Below are 20887 nucleotides of genomic sequence, written 5' to 3'. Positions count from 1 at the left end.
TTTTTTGTAAACCCTAGCAGGAAAATAGATATGTTGCAATGGGCATGGTGGGCTGGCATTCTTCCTGCAATATAGTATACACTTCTGTGTAAACTGACTGCCCTTCACAAGACCCATGAATTTGTTATGCAGGTAGTGTTCCTCACTGTCATTGGTATTTGGCATGCATTCTACAGCAAGTCAGTTTGTTGTGACGGGCAAGACAGCAGGTCTGAAAGTTGGCAAGTGCTTCTGTATCCAAGACTGGTTCTGAGAAACATAAAACATCCCCTGCAAACCAGATGTGTCAAATTGTATCCTGCTCAGCTTTCAGTTAAACATTATTCCCCATTGCAATTGTTCTTAACACTAGTTACATTAGATGCGTGCACATTTACCAGGTTTTTGGCTACAAGTTGCACATTGTCACTAAATGATTTTGACATGTTGTAAGTAGAAACATATTTGGTATGAAGTTTCCTGTTTAAAATGGCAGGCCTGTGGACATGTATATAAACAGAGAGTACTCTTGATGGGGCTGGCAATGATAAAAGGTCACATTGTCACATGATTTCATTAGAATGAGAACGACTAGTTAGTCATCCTTTGGATCCTATAGCTAGCTCAAAGCTGAGTATTGGAGCATAGAATGACTACAAGCACTATTAAATAACAAAGGTAAATATAACATTATAAATACAAAGCTGACATTTGAAGTATTTTTTTGAAGGAAATGTAACACTAGAAACAACCTTAAAATCCTACTAATTTATCTGAAAAATAAAAACTGCTTATTTGTTTTCAAAAAACAGTAACTTCGAGGGTCGACTGATAAAACACAATAAACAAACATAGTTTTCTAGGTTTCTTGAAAGAAATAACAGCTTATGCTTAAAATGCCCTAGCATTAACCGTTTTCATATTGTATTATATAAATTATTCTTAACAGGAAGCAAAAATGTAATGGCCCAATTAAAATTAATCACTTATTTTGATGTGAGCACTGTGGGGTACGCAAGCAGAGCCTATCAACCATGGCCATCTTGATCTGAAACTGGTATGACAGGCTTATGGTTGCCTGTTGGTAATGTATTCTAACTGTGCCTTCACTGTTGGTCTGCTTGTTGTCCGGAGAAATAAAGTTGAAAACGACATTTTGAAACTTGGCACTATTAATCAGTCTCACTGTAAAGGAACTTCACCATCAGTCTGCAGTGTCAGTTTTGTTTTGGAACTATACCAAATAAAATAAAAAACAGAATTAAAGAATGTTAAATAGATGTTCAATAAAGCTACACTACACGGAAATAGGAGCACTAAAATATATGTGTTCAGGTTTAATTGAATAAGCTGATGCCTTCAGTAATTAGTATAATATTTAAACAGTTAGCACGTGCAGTAAAAATCCACCAGACCATATGGAGCTGAAATGGTTTGTTTGTCCTCTTTCAGGTAAACAGCACAAGAGCGAGTTTCATCATCTGATTGAGAAGGTGAGAGGTCGCTGGAATTCAGGGAAAAGGAAGATTAAAGAAGAGCCAATAGAAGAAGGATCTTATGAAGGAGAATGCTCAACAGGTGTCTTTGCTTTTGGGTTCAGTAATAATTATATGATTGTCCTAAATCATCGAGTAACCCCAGATGTTTTACCTGTCTGATCGTAACAAAAGTGAATAAAATAACTATAGAACTGTAAAAGCCAATGGTAAATATGACCTTGAATGTGGTGCAGTATGCTATGCTTGTTTCAAAATCCTGGTTATGAAAGAACGACACTTCATGGGGAAACATGAAATGCATGGTTCTGTTTGAATCTTGGTGCTTGAGAATTTAGGGTTCATGAAAGGTGAAGGATAATAGCAGAAGCCGCAGTACGACCATTGGGTAAATTGTGTGGTGGTTTTGTGATGTGGACTAATATCATCTGATGGCTTGGTTGAGACCCACAAATTCATGCCTTCAGAGGCGAAAGGCTTCAGAGACAAGAGAATGTGTCTGCTGTACCACCTAACCATGGAAATGTCTTGTGAAATTTCACAAAGCATAGGAGATATCCATCCGGACTGAAACAACCTTTTTTATGTTTTGCACTTATAATGACTTATTACAAGAGTTGACAGTAACATTAAATCTATTGTTTCATTTTTATCGTAGTGTTAGACGGTAAGAAGCCATACAGAGACGTGACGACACCAGAGGCTTACAAACCCAAGTCTGAATCAGAAGTTTCTTTGAAAGATGAATCACTCCTTATGAATGAAATCCAGGCACCCTCAAGTCCTTCATTATCTATGATTTCAATTAGCAGGTAAACCTCATCTCCAACATGAAAATAATGGTTCAATAGCTAAAGACCTACCTTGTGCAAATACCTTTTAAATGTACTGTAAGACATGTAACAGATTGCTGACATGCTAGTGGAAATGAAATTCAGCACAGGCAGTGTTTTTAAAAGCTGTATATGTGCAGTAAATTATATCAACTTTAGCTTTACTGAATCTAGTTTGTAGTACGGTTCAATTGATAGGAGTGCCAAGTGTAGTATCATTTTGGTATTGTCACACAAGTTCTTGAAATGATAAATAAAAGGACATACAGGTTAGTGGTAGGATCACGACTATCCCGTGTGTTTATCATGCATTATAAAACATGTGAACATGCAGATCATTTCAATACCACCATCACAAACATGACCTGCAGCTTAGAAAGCAAATGTGTTCTATATTGAAGTGTAAGGGATTACTGGGCCCTATTAAAAAGATTATATTAACTTGTGGCTGGTTTATTGAACCCTTTATTAACATCTCTGAAAAAAGGTTTTGGAAGGTAGACTGCTGTCTAGATTATTAACACAGCCTCATCTGTTATTTTAAGCAAATGTCAGATTCATAATTGGTGACTCATAGAGTTACTGTGGGAATTCTACAAACACAGGCACAAGAAGCACACTACAGTAGTTTTAGAAAAGACTTGCAACTTTATTTTCTCCAGACAGAAAAGTTAATAAGCTTTGGACGATAAACATTGACTTTTATGATTGAAACAGAATACTCACAAAAGGTTCCACAATTCTTACTGCAGCTCAGTAGGTTACTCTAATAATAAACAGGTGTTTATTTCAATTTTTGCTGTCATAATTCTAACCACTGAAATCCAAGGTTCCTAGCAGAATGTTCCAAGTTAAAAGCAGGCAGTGGAGCTTTTATTATTATTATTATTATTATTATTATTATTATTATTATTATTATTATTATTATTATTATTATTATTATTTGTTTCTTAGCAGATGCCCTTATGCAGGGTGACTTACAGGTGTTACAAAGTATCACATTACAAAATGTCACATTACAGATAAAAGCAGTTATAAAATACAATAAATTCAGTAGTATGATGCAAGTACTGATACAGTTGGGTGCTGTGTAGTTGAGTTTATTCGAGAGCTGTGAGGGTTACAGATGCTGTCTGAACAGGAGATTAAATTACATTTTGTCTGCTCTACGACACCGCTTTCTCCTATTAGTGAGTTTGTAATTAAGATGGAAAAAGGGAGTTGAAAGTAATATTAAAAATTGATTTATGTTAAGGTTCCATTAAATTTATGATCTTGACTACAAATGAGTGCCTGGCAACATCAAGTCTGTACAAGATTTGATGGATCATAATTTTATACAAATCCTAAATAGCGTTACAGATACATTTTTCATCTTAACAACTGAAGAAGCCGACGCAGAAATAGATGTCTGGTGAAATATTTGTGTGTAATCAAGCCTGCTTACAAGGACTGTTTGTTAATATGAAGTTCAGTAATACTTAAAGAAACTCAGTAAATTCAATTACAAATGTTTTGGCTGTCAAGTTTCTTTTAGTATTTCTAAATGTAGCACTATTGAGTGTTTTAATAGTTATGGATGGTAATGTACAGAGTTTAACAAAGTCACGAGAGGTCACTTTAAACGTGCAAGGGTCAGTTCAATTTATCTGAACAGTGGCAGATGTAATTACTGCTGTTAACATCAATAAATGAGGGGACTGTTACAGTGAGTCAAGTATATTTCTTTGTCTTTTAAAAGTAAATGCTGTGACTGGTAATATTTAAATGGTGGGGTTGTGTAGATCCACTCCTGTCTAGATCAGTTAAATAGACACTGCAATCTGTAATACTAGGTTGAGTTATTTTATTGGAGTACTTTTAGGATCATTTTGTGTATAAAAACCATTTAAGCAAACAAAAACATTACATTTATGTCTAAATGTTTGTCTATTTGATTGTTTCTTAAAATTCACCCCTTTTTATAAATATTCTAAAAGTAATTTAATAAACCTTCCAGACAGTGATGTATGCAAAAAGTGCACTGTTTGCTTGGCAATGGACAGCTATGATTAATGACACAAGCTAATTTGAGTTCAATTTAAATTAAATATCAAGAATTGGCCAACAAAACTGATATGAATTAGCTCTCAGTGACTGGAGCCTGTTTTATGTTTTAAAATGTAATTATGTACAGTTTAGAGTCTGAGGAACAAAGATAAATAAGCCTACTGTATGTTTGGGAGGAATAGTTCTTGTAATCCATGTGTAATGTATATTCATGTTAACTTGAGCTAGTGTACCAGAGTTGGTCTATTAATCATTTCATAGAAAAAAAAACATGGACCTAATATACATTGTATTCAAGCATCTAGTAAAGGATTTTAAGCTTGTGGAGTATAATGATAACAGTAGCCTGTTGAAGGGTTAGGACGTTGGCCTAAATGAGAGTGGATCAATTCTGTTAATGTGCTCCAACCTGGTGTTTTACATTCTTTTAAAGACATAAATACTGCAAAGAACAATGCATGTACTGTTAGAATTAGTGGTTGTATAATGGCAGCACACAAAGGTCACTATTGTAAGGAAGCAAACTGTACAGTACCCCAATGTAATCCAAGTAGTCTCTCTAAATAAAGCAAACTCCCATGAGAATTGTACACTCTACTTTATATTAAAGACACTGCGTGACAAGTCCAATGTCTCCACATTTACTGTAACTGGCTCTGGTTTTCTACTGCTGTGTGGATCATTACATGATAAAATGACTTGCCCTTGGCTATGAAGCAACAAGGCATGCATTAGAATTGTCTTGCTGGGCATAATAAACAGAATAAATTAGGTGCAGAAATTAAGTAAAACATGTCTTTTTGTGATCATCTGTACCACCGCTTGTTAGAGTAAAATATCCTTATTAAACTTCAAAGAAAACTTTATTATTCAACTCTTTGTATTAAACTCTGGCTTACATTGGGGTCCATGTTGTTTTTTTCTATTAAATTTGTAATCGACCAAATCTGCTACACAGCTGTACCAGTTAAAAAAAAAAAAAAAAAACCTGCATAAGAGGCTAATCTACACTTTTAATGGCTTCTGAAAATGAAAGTTATGACCCATTCAGATTATAATTGTGTCATATACTGTTTTGCTTTGAATATATATTCAAGATTATAAGTTTTTTAAAAACTTTTCATCTTTCATTTCTAACTTAGAAATTACTCAACACTCTAGATCACCTATCAGCTACACTGTAGTTTGTCAGCTCCACAGTGTTTGTCTGCAGGTATCTAATAAATGTAGACTAGCATGGAACTGATCACTGCTATATAGTTGTGTACGATACTGTACCTTCAGAGAGCAGAAAGAAAAGTTTTGCTTCAATGGGATTGGCTTTTGTGCTACTGTATGCTGTAGTTTCATAAAAGATTAAAGGGGCATCGACAGATGGAAAAACATGTAATGTTGGCAACTGATTGTTTGTTGCTTTCTCCCTGCCCAGCAATTCAACCCATCTGTCACTACTGGAAGTCTTTACTGAAATACCTTATTTAAAGGAAAAATGAGTTGCCTTGATGATTTTTTAAACAGCTGGGGCAGAAAATTAGAAAAAGCCATTGTTTTCCATTGAAGAGATTGGCACTTTACTGGGTGATTTCATCTTGAGCCGATAAGATCTATTTCAGAATTTCCTGGATAAGAAAATGAGGGTCACGGAGGTCTAGCAACATGTAGATGATGATACTTGGTAACTGAAGAAAAGCAAGTTCTTGTAATGTTTTCAAAGGAACTTTATTATCCAAGATACCAGTAAGTGTAGGTCTTAATGTGTCTTACACACAATCATCTGTGATCATTCATATTGTATGAATATAATATCTTTATATGCCATATCTTTTTCTTATACCTTGGCTTTTTTGTTTGTTTGTTTTGTTGTGTGTTATTTTTTTAATTTTTTAATTTTATTTTTTTTAATTTAGTAGTCGGCAATTATTTTTGTATTTTCTTCCAATTTAGAATATCCAATTGTTTTTAGGCTCAGCTCACCACTATCACCCCCGCGCTGACTCGGGAGTGGGGAAGACGAACACACGCTGTCCTCCAAAGCGTGTGCCGTCAGCCGACCGCTTCTTATCACACTGCAGACTCACCATGCAGCCACCTCAGAGCTACAGCATCAGAGGACAACGCAGCTCTAGGCATCTTACAGGCAAGCCCGCAGGTGCCCGGCCAGACTACAGGGGTCGCTGGTGCGCGGTGAGCCGAAGACACCCTGGCCAACCTAATCCCCCCCCAGAGCGGCGCTCGGCCAATTGTGTGCCGCACCCTGGGAGTTCCCATCCACAGTGGAATAGCCTGGACTCGAACCTGCGATGTCCAGGCTATAGGGCGCATCCTGCACTCCACACAGAGCACCTTTACCAGTTACGCCACTCGGGAGCCCAGCTTGGCTGTTTTTGTATAGTTTTAAAATGCTTTGATCAGGTCACACTTGCTCTGATCAAAGCCCTTAACACTATTATCCTGAAACGACTGTGATTCTGGTGCATGATTGACCATAAATGTTAATTTAACGTCTACTGAAAGCAATTTGATGTTTTCAAGCCAAGGCTTTTTGTATTCAGTTATCTCTGTCCTGCACACTTTGAAACATAACTCGGTTTACAGCATGTGGCATGAAAACAATTTGTTTGAAAAGGTTAGTCATTTGATTGAAAGTGGGGTAGCACTGCCAAAATCCAGGTGCTATAAGGTAAGTGACCTTCTGTGACAGTCTGGCTCGCAGTGGTGTGGTGGATGACGTCACGGACCAGGAAGTAACTGACTCCAAAACAGTGGATGGGCGGGTGAAACTGAGTGCAAAAGCACTCAGCGTATTTAATAATAAACAAACAAAATATTTAAACAAAATACAAACAAAAGGGCACGAGGGCCAAACGAATAAATAAACAAACAAGTAAGTGCCGTGCTGGATTATCCAGCACGTATTAGCAATTGTTTTTTAAATATTATTCCTTCTCTCCGCTCCCCGTACTCTCTACTCCAACACCCCAACATCAAGTGCAGAGAGCTGCAGGTTTATATACTCTGGCCGAGGGATTTAACTAGTTGGTAATTATCTTATTATCCCCCGGCCAGAGTCTGCACGCGTTTGGTAAGGATGCATGACTGTCAGCTATTTAAATAATCAGTAGCTGATCAGCCATGCATCCTCACGGGGTTTTTAAATAATAATAAAAGACGCGGCGCTTTTACCCGCGCCGCAAACAAAAAATACAAATAATAATAAATAGGGGCGGGACACTCCGCCACACATGCCCCCCCTTGTGCGCAGCACACATGGCCTTTTCGGCCACCTCCCCCCTTAGTCCCCAAAGTCCCGGTCAGCAGTCCCGGCGCAGGAACAGGGGCAGCAACGGGCCAAAGGTGGCGGCCACGGTGGGATGTCCTCCTCCCACCCAAACAGCCGTAGTGTTCCAATGGCCCGCGCACCGGCCAGCTCCTCTGGCCAAAAAATTTTTGGGGGTGGTCTCCAGACCTGCCCCCCCTTCTTCATGGCCGACAGCTCCCCTCCGTGGGGCTCTGGCCACCCTTTCTCCTGCAGCGAAATTGCTGCGGGGGAAGCTGGTCTCCTGACCTCCCCCCCCTTCTTCATGGCTGACAGCTGCCCTTCACGGGGCTCCAGCCACAGTATTTCCTGCCGCGAAAGTGCGGCTGGGGGAGCTGGTCTCCTGACCTCCCCCCCCTTTTCCATGGCTGGCAGCTCCCCTTCGTGGGGCTCTGACCACATGATCTCCGGCCGCGAAAGTGCGGCTGGGGAAGCTGGTCTCCTGACCTCCCCCCCTTTCTTCATGGCCGGCAGCTCCCCTCCGTGGGGCTCCGACCACAGTGTAGTGACCCCAGGCGAAGCAGGATCCCTGGCGACCCCAGGCAAAGCAGGATCCCTGGCGACCCCAGGCGAAGCAGGATCCCTGGCGACCCCAGGCGAAGCAGGATCCCTGGCGACCCCAGGCGATGTGGAACAGGCAGCCCCAGGCGATGCGAGGCAGGCATCCCTGGGTGGTGCGAGGCAGGGCAGGAGCAGTCCTTCCCATGACGGTGGATGTGGAACCAGCAGGTATTCACCCTCTGCTGGTGGAGGTGGGAGGGGAAAGCAGTCCTCCCACAGCGGCTGAGACGGAACCAGCAGGTATTCACCCTCTGCTGGTGGAGCTGGGAGTGGCAAGCAGTCCTCCCACGGCGGCTGAGGCGGAACCAGCAGGTATTCATCCTCTGCTGGTGGAGGTGGGAGGGGCAAGCAGTCCTCCCACGACGGTTGAGGCAGAACCAGCAGGCATTCATCCTCTGCTGGTGGAGGTGGGAGGGGCAAGCAGTCCTCCCACGACGGTGGAGGCGGAACCAGCAGGCATTCACCCTCTGCTGGTGGAGGTGGGAGGGGCAAGCAGTCCTCCCACGACGGTGGATGTGGAACCAGCAGGCATTCACCCTCTGCTGGTGGAGGTGGCGGAGGCAGAGGCAGCTCTTGCTGCTCTGCTCCTGGTGATGGTGGAGACAGAAGCAGCTCCTGCTGCCCTGCTCCTGGTGGTGGTGGAGACAGAGGCAGCTCCTGCTGCTCTGCTCCTGGTGGTGGTGGAGGCAGAGGCGATGGGGCGGATGCTGGCCACTCAGAGGGAGGCTGTGGCGGTTCTGGCTCCCTCTGCTGTGGCGGCTGGGCTGGTGTGTGCCGTGCTCCCTTCAGCAGCATAAATAGAGGCTGCTGGGGAACATCAGCATCCTGCCCTTCTCCCCCCCAGAAAAATTCAGGGGGTTGAGCCTGTAACTCCTCCCCTTCTGGCTCTTGGGACTGCAGCTTGGGTCCTAAGGCTGTGGAAGCGCAGACTTCCACCTCTTGGGCTATGGACGCACCGACTCCCCCCTCTTTGGGCTGTGGACGCACCGACTCCTCCCTCTTGGGCTGTGGACGCACCGACTCCTCCCTCTTGGGCTGTGGACGCACCGACTCCCCCCTCTTGGGCGTAGGACGTTCGGGCTCCTCCCACTCGGCCGTAGGACGTTCGGGCTCCTCCCACTCGGGCGTAGGACGTTCGGGCTCCTCCCACTCGGGCGTAGGACGTTCGGGCTCCTCCCACTCGGGCGTAGGACGTTCGGGCTCCTCCCACTCGGGCGTAGGACGTTCGGGCTCCTCCCCAGGCTGTGGAGGCGAAACCAGCAGGCATTCTCCCTCTGCTGGTGGAGACGGTAGCGATGGCTCCTCTCCCTCTGATGCTGGAGACGGTAGCGATGGCTCCTCTCCCTCTGATGCTGGAGATGGCAGCGATGGCTCCTCTCCCTCTGATGCTGGAGACGGTAGCGATGGCTCCTCTCCCTCTGATGCTGGAGACGGTAGCGATGGCTCCTCTCCCTCTGATGCTGGAGACGGCAGCGATGGCTCCTCTCCCTCTGGCGCTGGAGACGGCAGCGATGGCTCCTCTCCCTCTGGCGCTGGAGACGGCAGCGATGGCTCCTCTCCCTCTGGCGCTGGAGACGGCAGCGATGGCTCCTCTCCCTCTGGCGCTGGAGACGGCAGCGATGGCTCCTCTCCCTCTGGCGCTGGAGACGGCAGCGATGGCTCCTCTCCCTCTGGCGCTGGAGACGGCAGCGATGGCTCCTCTCCCTCTGGCGCTGGAGACGGCAGCGATGGCTCCTCTCCCTCTGCTGGTGGAGACGGTAGCGATGGCTCCTCTCCCTTTTGTGCTGGAGATGGCAGCAGCAGGGTCTCTCCCATATCCGCAGCCAGGTAGTTGAATACCATGGCTGCGATGTCTGGGAGGGAAGCTGGGTGGTGTTGCTGTTCCCAGGCCTCCCAGCGCTCCCCATCTCTTGCCCACAGGAGGTTGATCACTGCAGGGAGGGCTTCCTCATAATCCCTCCCCGGCTCCACCAGCCAGTCCCAGACTCCCTCAGAGGAGAGTGCATTTGTCCTCTTTGGAGGATGCAGGTCCTCCCTCACTGGATGCTCTGGCTCCTCTTTCTCCTGCCATGGAGGGGGTTGGTCTGGTGCCACGTGCCCAACCTCACCAACCGCGAAGCACCACTCCTCACCCTTCAGGCAGGTGAGGCAGATATCCAGTGTGGCAAGGTAAGGCTGATGTTGCTGCGCCTCCTGCTGCTGTTGTTGCTGCTGCTGCTGCTTTCTCCTCCGGCTACTTTTCCCCATTTTTCCCAATATTATTCCTTCTCTCCGCTCCCCGTACTCTCTACTCCAACACCCCAACATCAAGTGCAGAGAGCTGCAGGTTTATATACTCTGGCCGAGGGATTTAACTAGTTGGTAATTATCTTATTATCCCCCGGCCAGAGTCTGCACGCGTTTGGTAAGGATGCATGACTGTCAGCTATTTAAATAATCAGTAGCTGATCAGCCATGCATCCTCACGGGGTTTTTAAATAATAATAAAAGACGCGGCGCTTTTACCCGCGCCGCAAACAAAAAATACAAATAATAATAAATAGGGGCGGGACACTCCGCCACACATGCCCCCCCTTGTGCGCAGCACACATGGCCTTTTCGGCCACCTCCCCCCTTAGTCCCCAAAGTCCCGGTCAGCAGTCCCGGCGCAGGAACAGGGGCAGCAACGGGCCAAAGGTGGCGGCCACGGTGGGATGTCCTCCTCCCACCCAAACAGCCGTAGTGTTCCAATGGCCCGCGCACCGGCCAGCTCCTCTGGCCAAAAAATTTTTGGGGGTGGTCTCCAGACCTGCCCCCCCTTCTTCATGGCCGACAGCTCCCCTCCGTGGGGCTCTGGCCACCCTTTCTCCTGCAGCGAAATTGCTGCGGGGGAAGCTGGTCTCCTGACCTCCCCCCCCTTCTTCATGGCTGACAGCTGCCCTTCACGGGGCTCCAGCCACAGTATTTCCTGCCGCGAAAGTGCGGCTGGGGGAGCTGGTCTCCTGACCTCCCCCCCCTTTTCCATGGCTGGCAGCTCCCCTTCGTGGGGCTCTGACCACATGATCTCCGGCCGCGAAAGTGCGGCTGGGGAAGCTGGTCTCCTGACCTCCCCCCCTTTCTTCATGGCCGGCAGCTCCCCTCCGTGGGGCTCCGACCACAGTGTAGTGACCCCAGGCGAAGCAGGATCCCTGGCGACCCCAGGCAAAGCAGGATCCCTGGCGACCCCAGGCGAAGCAGGATCCCTGGCGACCCCAGGCGAAGCAGGATCCCTGGCGACCCCAGGCGATGTGGAACAGGCAGCCCCAGGCGATGCGAGGCAGGCATCCCTGGGTGGTGCGAGGCAGGGCAGGAGCAGTCCTTCCCATGACGGTGGATGTGGAACCAGCAGGTATTCACCCTCTGCTGGTGGAGGTGGGAGGGGAAAGCAGTCCTCCCACAGCGGCTGAGACGGAACCAGCAGGTATTCACCCTCTGCTGGTGGAGCTGGGAGTGGCAAGCAGTCCTCCCACGGCGGCTGAGGCGGAACCAGCAGGTATTCATCCTCTGCTGGTGGAGGTGGGAGGGGCAAGCAGTCCTCCCACGACGGTTGAGGCAGAACCAGCAGGCATTCATCCTCTGCTGGTGGAGGTGGGAGGGGCAAGCAGTCCTCCCCTCTCTTTGGGCTGTGGACGCACCGACTCCTCCCTCTTGGGCTGTGGACGCACCGACTCCTCCCTCTTGGGCTGTGGACGCACCGACTCCCCCCTCTTGGGCGTAGGACGTTCGGGCTCCTCCCACTCGGCCGTAGGACGTTCGGGCTCCTCCCACTCGGGCGTAGGACGTTCGGGCTCCTCCCACTCGGGCGTAGGACGTTCGGGCTCCTCCCACTCGGGCGTAGGACGTTCGGGCTCCTCCCACTCGGGCGTAGGACGTTCGGGCTCCTCCCACTCGGGCGTAGGACGTTCGGGCTCCTCCCCAGGCTGTGGAGGCGAAACCAGCAGGCATTCTCCCTCTGCTGGTGGAGACGGTAGCGATGGCTCCTCTCCCTCTGATGCTGGAGACGGTAGCGATGGCTCCTCTCCCTCTGATGCTGGAGATGGCAGCGATGGCTCCTCTCCCTCTGATGCTGGAGACGGTAGCGATGGCTCCTCTCCCTCTGATGCTGGAGACGGTAGCGATGGCTCCTCTCCCTCTGATGCTGGAGACGGCAGCGATGGCTCCTCTCCCTCTGGCGCTGGAGACGGCAGCGATGGCTCCTCTCCCTCTGGCGCTGGAGACGGCAGCGATGGCTCCTCTCCCTCTGGCGCTGGAGACGGCAGCGATGGCTCCTCTCCCTCTGGCGCTGGAGACGGCAGCGATGGCTCCTCTCCCTCTGGCGCTGGAGACGGCAGCGATGGCTCCTCTCCCTCTGGCGCTGGAGACGGCAGCGATGGCTCCTCTCCCTCTGGCGCTGGAGACGGCAGCGATGGCTCCTCTCCCTCTGCTGGTGGAGACGGTAGCGATGGCTCCTCTCCCTTTTGTGCTGGAGATGGCAGCAGCAGGGTCTCTCCCATATCCGCAGCCAGGTAGTTGAATACCATGGCTGCGATGTCTGGGAGGGAAGCTGGGTGGTGTTGCTGTTCCCAGGCCTCCCAGCGCTCCCCATCTCTTGCCCACAGGAGGTTGATCACTGCAGGGAGGGCTTCCTCATAATCCCTCCCCGGCTCCACCAGCCAGTCCCAGACTCCCTCAGAGGAGAGTGCATTTGTCCTCTTTGGAGGATGCAGGTCCTCCCTCACTGGATGCTCTGGCTCCTCTTTCTCCTGCCATGGAGGGGGTTGGTCTGGTGCCACGTGCCCAACCTCACCAACCGCGAAGCACCACTCCTCACCCTTCAGGCAGGTGAGGCAGATATCCAGTGTGGCAAGGTAAGGCTGATGTTGCTGCGCCTCCTGCTGCTGTTGTTGCTGCTGCTGCTGCTTTCTCCTCCGGCTACTTTTCCCCATTTTTAATTTGAAAAAAAAAACGAACAAACAAAAAAAAACGCACTTTTCAATCCTGGTCCGGCTGTTGGAGGCGTTGTTTGTCCCACGCAGGACACCATATGTGACAGTCTGGCTCGCAGTGGTGTGGTGGATGACGTCACGGACCAGGAAGTAACTGACTCCAAAACAGTGGATGGGCGGGTGAAACTGAGTGCAAAAGCACTCAGCGTATTTAATAATAAACAAACAAAATATTTAAACAAAATACAAACAAAAGGGCACGAGGGCCAAACGAATAAATAAACAAACAAGTAAGTGCCGTGCTGGATTATCCAGCACGTATTAGCAATTGTTTTTTAAATATTATTCCTTCTCTCCGCTCCCCGTACTCTCTACTCCAACACCCCAACATCAAGTGCAGAGAGCTGCAGGTTTATATACTCTGGCCGAGGGATTTAACTAGTTGGTAATTATCTTATTATCCCCCGGCCAGAGTCTGCACGCGTTTGGTAAGGATGCATGACTGTCAGCTATTTAAATAATCAGTAGCTGATCAGCCATGCATCCTCACGGGGTTTTTAAATAATAATAAAAGACGCGGCGCTTTTACCCGCGCCGCAAACAAAAAATACAAATAATAATAAATAGGGGCGGGACACTCCGCCACACCTTCTGATTGTGTTTATAAACCTGCATATGGGGCTGTGAGTAATTGGAGCTTTGTGGCTGTTGCTAAATGCAAACCATATTTCCTCTAAAAAGGTTCTGTTATTTCATATTGGTTTTGTAGAAATTTGCAGTTAGTATCATGAGCCACAGTGTGCCCGTTTTAATGATGATCATAATGGAATGGCAAGTTAGACTGATGAACCTTAATGCGGATGAACGGTGGGAGCTAGTGCCTCTGTAATAATTGATTACAATTAGAAACTTGATTGTTGATTTTAAAATGGAAGATTCATGCAGCATAATGTGCTGGGCTGTCAGAAGCTGTAGATGTACAACATTGACAAAATGAAGATATCCACCTGCTCATCATAACCTTGAGGTTTATCCCCTTGTAAAAGTTCCCCCTATGTTTTACTACAGTGAACTTTTATAAGGGTCTGTGCACTGTTTGCCTTGAATCTTAAACTACATAATTATCAGAGAATAAAGGACATAATCAGTTTAAATAATAGCTTTCTTTGTGGATGAATAGGTGGGACCAACGAAATGAAATGTACAGTATAGATTTACTTTTTTGTGCAAATGGCTAAAGCCGTCATTGAACCCGCTAATATAGCACATTACCTTACCATCGACCTGGTATGTAAAAAAATAAATTTAAAAAAACAGGTGACCCCTATAATGGTAGTAATACATTCTTGAAAAAGCATTACCATGAATACTATAGTATACCAGCATTTTGTTTGACAAAAGTACTTACTGTATCTGGCTTTACAAAATATTTCAATTGAAGTGTTACGTTATACTTAAGGCTTCTGTTGGTTTTTTATTTATTTTTTAGCTATTTTCGAGTTTTGTAAATCTTTTTTTTTCGGGGCTTTCGCTTTTTATATACTATATGAAATTATTGTTTTCGGTTACTTTACAAAATAGGCATTTTATTTATGTCATACTATTAACTTGACAGTACTTGCACACTTCAATTGTACCTTCTTTCCTTTGCTGTCTTCCACAGTGAAATCCTTATGGACACGGGCATATTGTGTTTAGGCATTTTTTTACATTTCGCCACGAGCATGTAAATACTATCGTACTGTAATATAGCTTTAAATCTCACGGGCAAGAACAACCCTATGCTTCAAGTAATTGTAATCTCGTTTTAAATCTTGCAAGCGTGTTACAATCCTCCAATAGGGAATGTAGGCATGTGCTGCCACTCAGTAGTTTGGGTGGGTTTAATTCAATGCGAGATACAATTTTTTTTTTATTCACGGGGAAAGGGGTCAAATCAACTAATTGCCATTTCCAATGTTTTTCCTGTGTTTATTGGATATGCACAGATTTCATTTGTTTTGTATCGGGGTGCTTTATCGTTTTTTATCGGTTAAAACCGAAAATCAAAATCCCTAATTATACATTTTTATTAGGAGAAATGGCACAGTCTATGCCGGCACCAAACAGTGTAATTAATTAACCACATTGACTGTAGCTTCTGATTTAAATTATGTTGTCAAAACTAGTTTTTGCTGTTGGCAGGTACTGATGCCATTTACTTTTCCCTTTCAAAGTGTTTTCAGAATTACAGTATAGCCTTGTATGACTCATCGAAGCAGGTACTGTCCTCTGGTAAAAACATCCCAAAACACCCTTGGATTAAACTGCCCTATGAAGTGCAGCATATCCATACAACTGCATCCTGGAATGTATCTACTGGGTGATGTTGAGTAACAAGCTGTATACAATTTAGACATTTTGGTGCTTTGGCTACAAATAATAGATGGACTGCAGTGAATAACAGATGTATTTGTATCAAGGTTCTGAATTATAAAAAAATAAATAAAAGCATGCAGAAAGTTGAGGCGTACAAAGAAAAGAACACCATTCCTACTGTCAAGCATGGAGGTGGTAATATCCTTCTATGGGGCTGTTTTTCCTCTAATGGCACAGGAAATTTAGTTCCAATACATGGTAAAATGGATTCCATAGCATACCAAAAGATATTGGCCAATCATCTGAAACCCTCCGCTACAAAACTTGGCTTAAAGTGCAACTGAACGTTCCAACACAACAACGATCCAAAGAACACGTCAAAATTTTAAAGAAGAATAAAATCAAGGTTCTAGAATGGCCTAGTCAAAGTCCCAATCTAAATCCGATTGAGAATCTTTGGAATGAGTTAAAGAAGGCAGTGCACAAGGGAAGTCCTCTGAATTTGAATGAACTTAATTTTGCATTGAATTGTCAAATATCACTAATCATGCCAAAAGCTCATTGACAAATATCCTAATCATTTAAAAGAGGTTATTATTGCTAAAGGAGCCTCAACTAGCTATTAATTTCATTGTCCTTGTCAGTGTTAATGCTTATTCAACTTTTTTTTCTCTTTCTAGCTCCTGTTCAGACATTTTCAATTTTGAAGTTACAGATGAACATGAAGAGTAAGTTGCTTGTCTGTATTATATTGCTTTCATTTATCTTCACATCAACATCTTCAAAAAAACAGCAAGGAGTCATTTTAGTAGAGGTTTTTTAAACAGAAATGCATTACAGTTGACACTGTATTCTTATTCAGGGATCTCCACTAACCGAAATTCCTGGTATACAAAATAGGAAACAAGCTCTACAATTCCTACAGATGTACTATATTTTGAGATTTTACTGATTGCTAGATAAAGGTAAAACATGTACAGTATAATTGAAGCATGGAGTGGCAACTGCAAGTATTTAACAAGTGTTCCACGCATTTACAATGTCAGCACGCATGCAATTGACATGTAAGTTACACATTTACCATGTCGGCACTGCCTTTTTATTTTACCATGGACCCTGTGTATTAAGCTGCAATTTCTGCAGCGTGGACGAATGTACAATAAACATTAAAGCTGTATAACTTTCTACTCTTTAGCAGTTTTTAAGTGAATTTCAGATGATGATAAAGGACTATGGTTCAGGAGACCTGTCTGCTGTAATGCATTAGGATTCTGCACTAGCTGTTAGCTATGCCTCTGTTTATTTGTTAATACAAGATGAGAGAGCACTTGCTGTGTGTGGTCCAGTGGTTAAAGAAAAGGGCTTGTAACCAGGAGGCCCCCGATTCAAATCCTGGCTCACTCACTGTGTGACCTTGAGCAAGTCACTTAACCTCCTTGTGCTCCGTCTTTCGGGTGAGACGTAGTTGTAAGTGACTCTGCAGCTGATGCATAATTCACACACCCTAGTCTCTGTAAGTCGCCTTGGATAAAGGCGCCTGCTAAATAAACAAATAATAATACTTGAAATGCTGAACTGATTGATTGATAATTAAATGAAATGGTGTGTTTTTAAAGTCAAGACTGTTCCAAATAAGTGTATTCTTTGTTTTACAGCCACACTAACAATACTCTGGAAACAAAAGGTAAAAAAAAGATTCAGAAATGAGAAGTGATCCACAAGTGATGGCATGGATGTTGAAGATAAAACCATTGGAACATCAGGACATTGAAATGTAATTCACTTATCTACAGTGCAAGGACTTCCTGACCTTCTACATCAGGAGCCCTAACATTGTGGAGAAATAACTGGACTTGACCTCCGGTTTCACCGCAGCATTGGAAATGTATGTAAAGGATGTGTCAGTAAAGAAGCAAATAATTGTTTTCAAATGTAATTGTGGCAGTTTTTTTTTTTTTTGGCCCAGTTTTACTTTGAATGTTTGTCATATTCAGAAGAAAAGTTTTAGGAATTAACAGTCTGACCTAAAATATAATTTGGATAAACCTACATAATTAAATAACTGTTTATTTTGTATTTTAACAGTTTTGAATGTATTATATATATATATATATATATATATATATATATATATATATATATATATATATATATATATATATATATATATATATATTTAGTTGGCTGGATATACAGGAAAAAATTGTGACTGAGTATTATCAAGGTTGAAATGGTACGAGAATGACACATAAACTTAATCCCTGATAATTGACACATGAACTTGAAAGTGTTCCTGTGGCAGCGCTGAGGTCTGCCCCTGTAAAATATGGTTTGTGTGTGATTTTATAAATAACATTGGTGGGGTTTGTAAGTACAATGTGTTTTAATTTTGTATCGTTTAAAGGATTTCTAAAAACATAGATCATTGTGACTAGATATGCTGCCTAATTGAAACTGAATGTGCAGCAGATGGCCAGGTGTCAATTGCATAATTGATTATCAAAGCAAAGCCAGTCCTTGGTTCTTCTTTTGTCTGTTCCTGTTCCTCGGGGTGAAGAGTCATGCCTGCGTGGATAGCCAGGGAGAGTGAACCAGATGGATCCACCAAGATTATCGACCTTCCATCCTCATTCTCTTGAAATAAAATGTGTAAATTAAAGTGCTCAAGCACAAGTACAACTGGACCCTGTCTCAACCAACCTAGATCACCTAGAAATGACCTAGAACAAGAGTGATGCACTCTACTTGTCACGTTACCATGGGCACAAACTCCATCAACTCCAGCAGTGCCTTGCAAAATACACCAGCAGCTTTGCTTGTTAGCTGATAGAAGTACATTCTATCTGAGAATAGTGGAACATGATGTCATGTGTACAGACAGCACGATGTGGATGAGATGTTACAGAAAGGTCAGTTTCCACTTGTTCTCAACCAAGAAAAGAAACTACCAGCAGTTAAATACAAACCGCTTTGAGAAACTCTTTATGAACACTCTCTTTATGAAGACGTTACTGTAGATATGATATTGCAAATATTATGTAACTGGGAGTAAATATGAAGCCAGGAATCTTGTGGGATAGTAACAGAAACGTAATGATATATTCCTATTCTCTGGGTTTTAAAATCATTCTGAATTCAGCATCAATCCAGCTTTATATACAAAGTCTAAATAAAATATTTTATTCATCACCCTTTGGTAGACAATAATGATTTTTTACACACATTGGCACATTACACCGTGTAACAATTATTTTATTTATTTTTTTGTTCCTGGGTAGTAAGTGTTATTTCGTAATTGCTTATGCCTCAAAAGTATAGAAAATGGCTATTATTCCCCACAAACTTTGCTTTTGTGACCAGGACAGTGATATTTTGAAATTAACCTATTTCCAATGAGAAAACGGGCGAATTTGTGTCTTTTCGTTCACATAAAGTCAGAAAAAAACAACATATGAATCCAAATTAACATGTATTTATACTAAAGTAATACAAAAATGACTACAAAAGATTTAGAAGTGAGTAGTTTTTTGAGATTTACGATTATACTGTAAATCACTTTCACGAATCAGCCCCCAAATGTAGTCTCCCATCATGTTCTCGTTATACTGTCCTTGGTAGCGGCGTTCAAAGTCCAGTATATCCTGGTGGAAGCGCTCGCCCTTGCTCCTCCGAGTACGCTCCCATGTTCTCCTTGAATTTATCAAGATGAGCATCAAGGATATGGACTTTGAGGGACATCCTACAGCCCATTGTGCCGTAGTTCTTCACCAGAGTCTCAACCAGCTCCACATAGTTTTCGGCCTTGTGATTGCCCAGGAAGCCCCGAACCACTGCGACAAAGCTATTCCAAGCCGCTTTCTCCTTACTAGTGAGCTTCTTGGGGAATTCATTGCACTGCAGGATCTTCTTTATCTGTGGTCCGACGAAGACACCGGCTTTGACCTTTGCCTCAGACAGCTTAGGGAAGAAGTCTTGAAGGTACTTGAAGGCTGCCGACTCCTTATCTAGAGCTCTGACAAATTGTTTCATAAGGCCCAATTTGATGTGCAGTGGTGGCATCAGCACCTTCCGGGGGTCCCAGCCGTAGTCATCATACTTCAAGGCGTCCAGCAAGGTCTTGATGCTTTTGTAATCCTCTTTGAGGTGCACCGAGTGAGCCAGGGGAAGAGACGGGTACTTGTTACCATTATGGAGCAGCACGACTTTGAGGCTCCTGGATGAGCTGTCAATGAAGGACAGTATAACGAGAACATGATGGGAGACTACATTTGGGGGCTGATTCGTGAAAATGATTTACAGTATAATCGTAAATCTCGAAAAACTACTCACTTCTAAATCTTTTGTAGTCATGTTTGTATTGCTTTAGTATAAATACATGTTAATTTGGATTCATATGTTGTTTTTTTCGGACTTTATGTGAACGAAAAGACACAAATTCGCCCATTTTCTCATTGGAAATAGGTAAATTTCAAAATATCACTCCTAGCCATTTTCTATACTTTTGAGGCATAAGCAATTAGGAAATAACACTTACTACCCAGGAACAAAAATTGTGTTTCATAGTGTTATCAGAAAGGCTTAACCTATTCTGGCTGTTTGACTTCTGAGTGCAGCAACTCATAATGACGTTGGACAGGTCACTAATCACCAGGTAAGTGTTTTCTATAATGACATCACAAAGGCTGGCTTTATCTCTGGGTTAAAGCAAAGACATTCCAGCAAGGAAAGTTACATCCTCAGTTTGATACTTAGCTACAATATAAAACTAATTGACGTGTTCCATATCTAGAAGGGTTAAAATACATATTTTTTGTACTGCAGTAAAACCATACCAGCAACCTGCAACATATTTATTAAGCAGCATGTTAAACTAAAGTAAATAAAAACTGTACAAGTATATATCATGTTTTTATGCTTCATAGAATTACATAAATTAATTGAAAAATATTGATTTATTAATCTCCCTTTCTAATGCCAGTAATTTAGATGTACAGTGTATTTGTAATCAAGCCTTAATTTGATTTCCATCTGTTGACAAGACTGATACTTCAGTTTCACATGATTTTCCTCTTTCTAGGAAAGCTAAACTATTAGTTTTCTGTTAGTCTGCATGCCTGCATATGTACACTGCTGTGCAAAAGTCTTAGATGTTGCAATTTTTCTATTCTGCATTCTGAGCATCAACAATTAGAAAGAAGACCAGCATTGAATTGACAACAAAACTGGCAGAAGGCACAGGTGTCGTTGTCCATCCATCAACAGTCCAAAACACCTTTGACCATTGTTCCATAGTCCAATTTCTGTGTTCTTGTGCATATTTTAGCCTTTTAGTCTTGTTCCCCTTTCTTAACA

At 43.8% G+C, this 20887-nt stretch overlaps 1 protein-coding gene across 3 annotated transcripts in view; it reads left to right on the top strand.

Moving 5' to 3' along the window:
• Positions 1-17639, top strand: part of LOC117413907 (E3 ubiquitin-protein ligase RAD18-like) — a 32593-nt gene extending 14954 nt beyond the window's left edge. Inside the window, exons 10-13 of one of the 3 annotated variants that reach the window (XM_034023358.3) lie at positions 1432-1557; positions 2134-2287; positions 16216-16263; positions 17191-17639. In XM_034023358.3, coding sequence (XP_033879249.2) covers positions 1432-1557; positions 2134-2287; positions 16216-16263; positions 17191-17242 — 380 coding nt within the window. In that variant the 3' untranslated portion in view covers positions 17243-17639. Of the gene's footprint in view, positions 1-1431; positions 1558-2133; positions 2288-6320; positions 7060-16215; positions 16264-17190 lie in introns of those variants that run through there. The other 2 variants (XM_034023360.3, XM_059000229.1) reach the window with 2 other exon arrangements.
• The last annotated feature ends 3248 nt before the right edge of the window (positions 17640-20887 follow it).

The sequence above is a fragment of the Acipenser ruthenus genome, chromosome 25 (genome assembly GCF_902713425.1).
Source record: "Acipenser ruthenus chromosome 25, fAciRut3.2 maternal haplotype, whole genome shotgun sequence".
NCBI lineage: Eukaryota > Metazoa > Chordata > Actinopteri > Acipenseriformes > Acipenseridae > Acipenser > Acipenser ruthenus.
The sequence above is the reverse complement of the archived record's forward strand: the minus strand, read 5'-3'. Positions and strand labels throughout refer to the sequence as shown.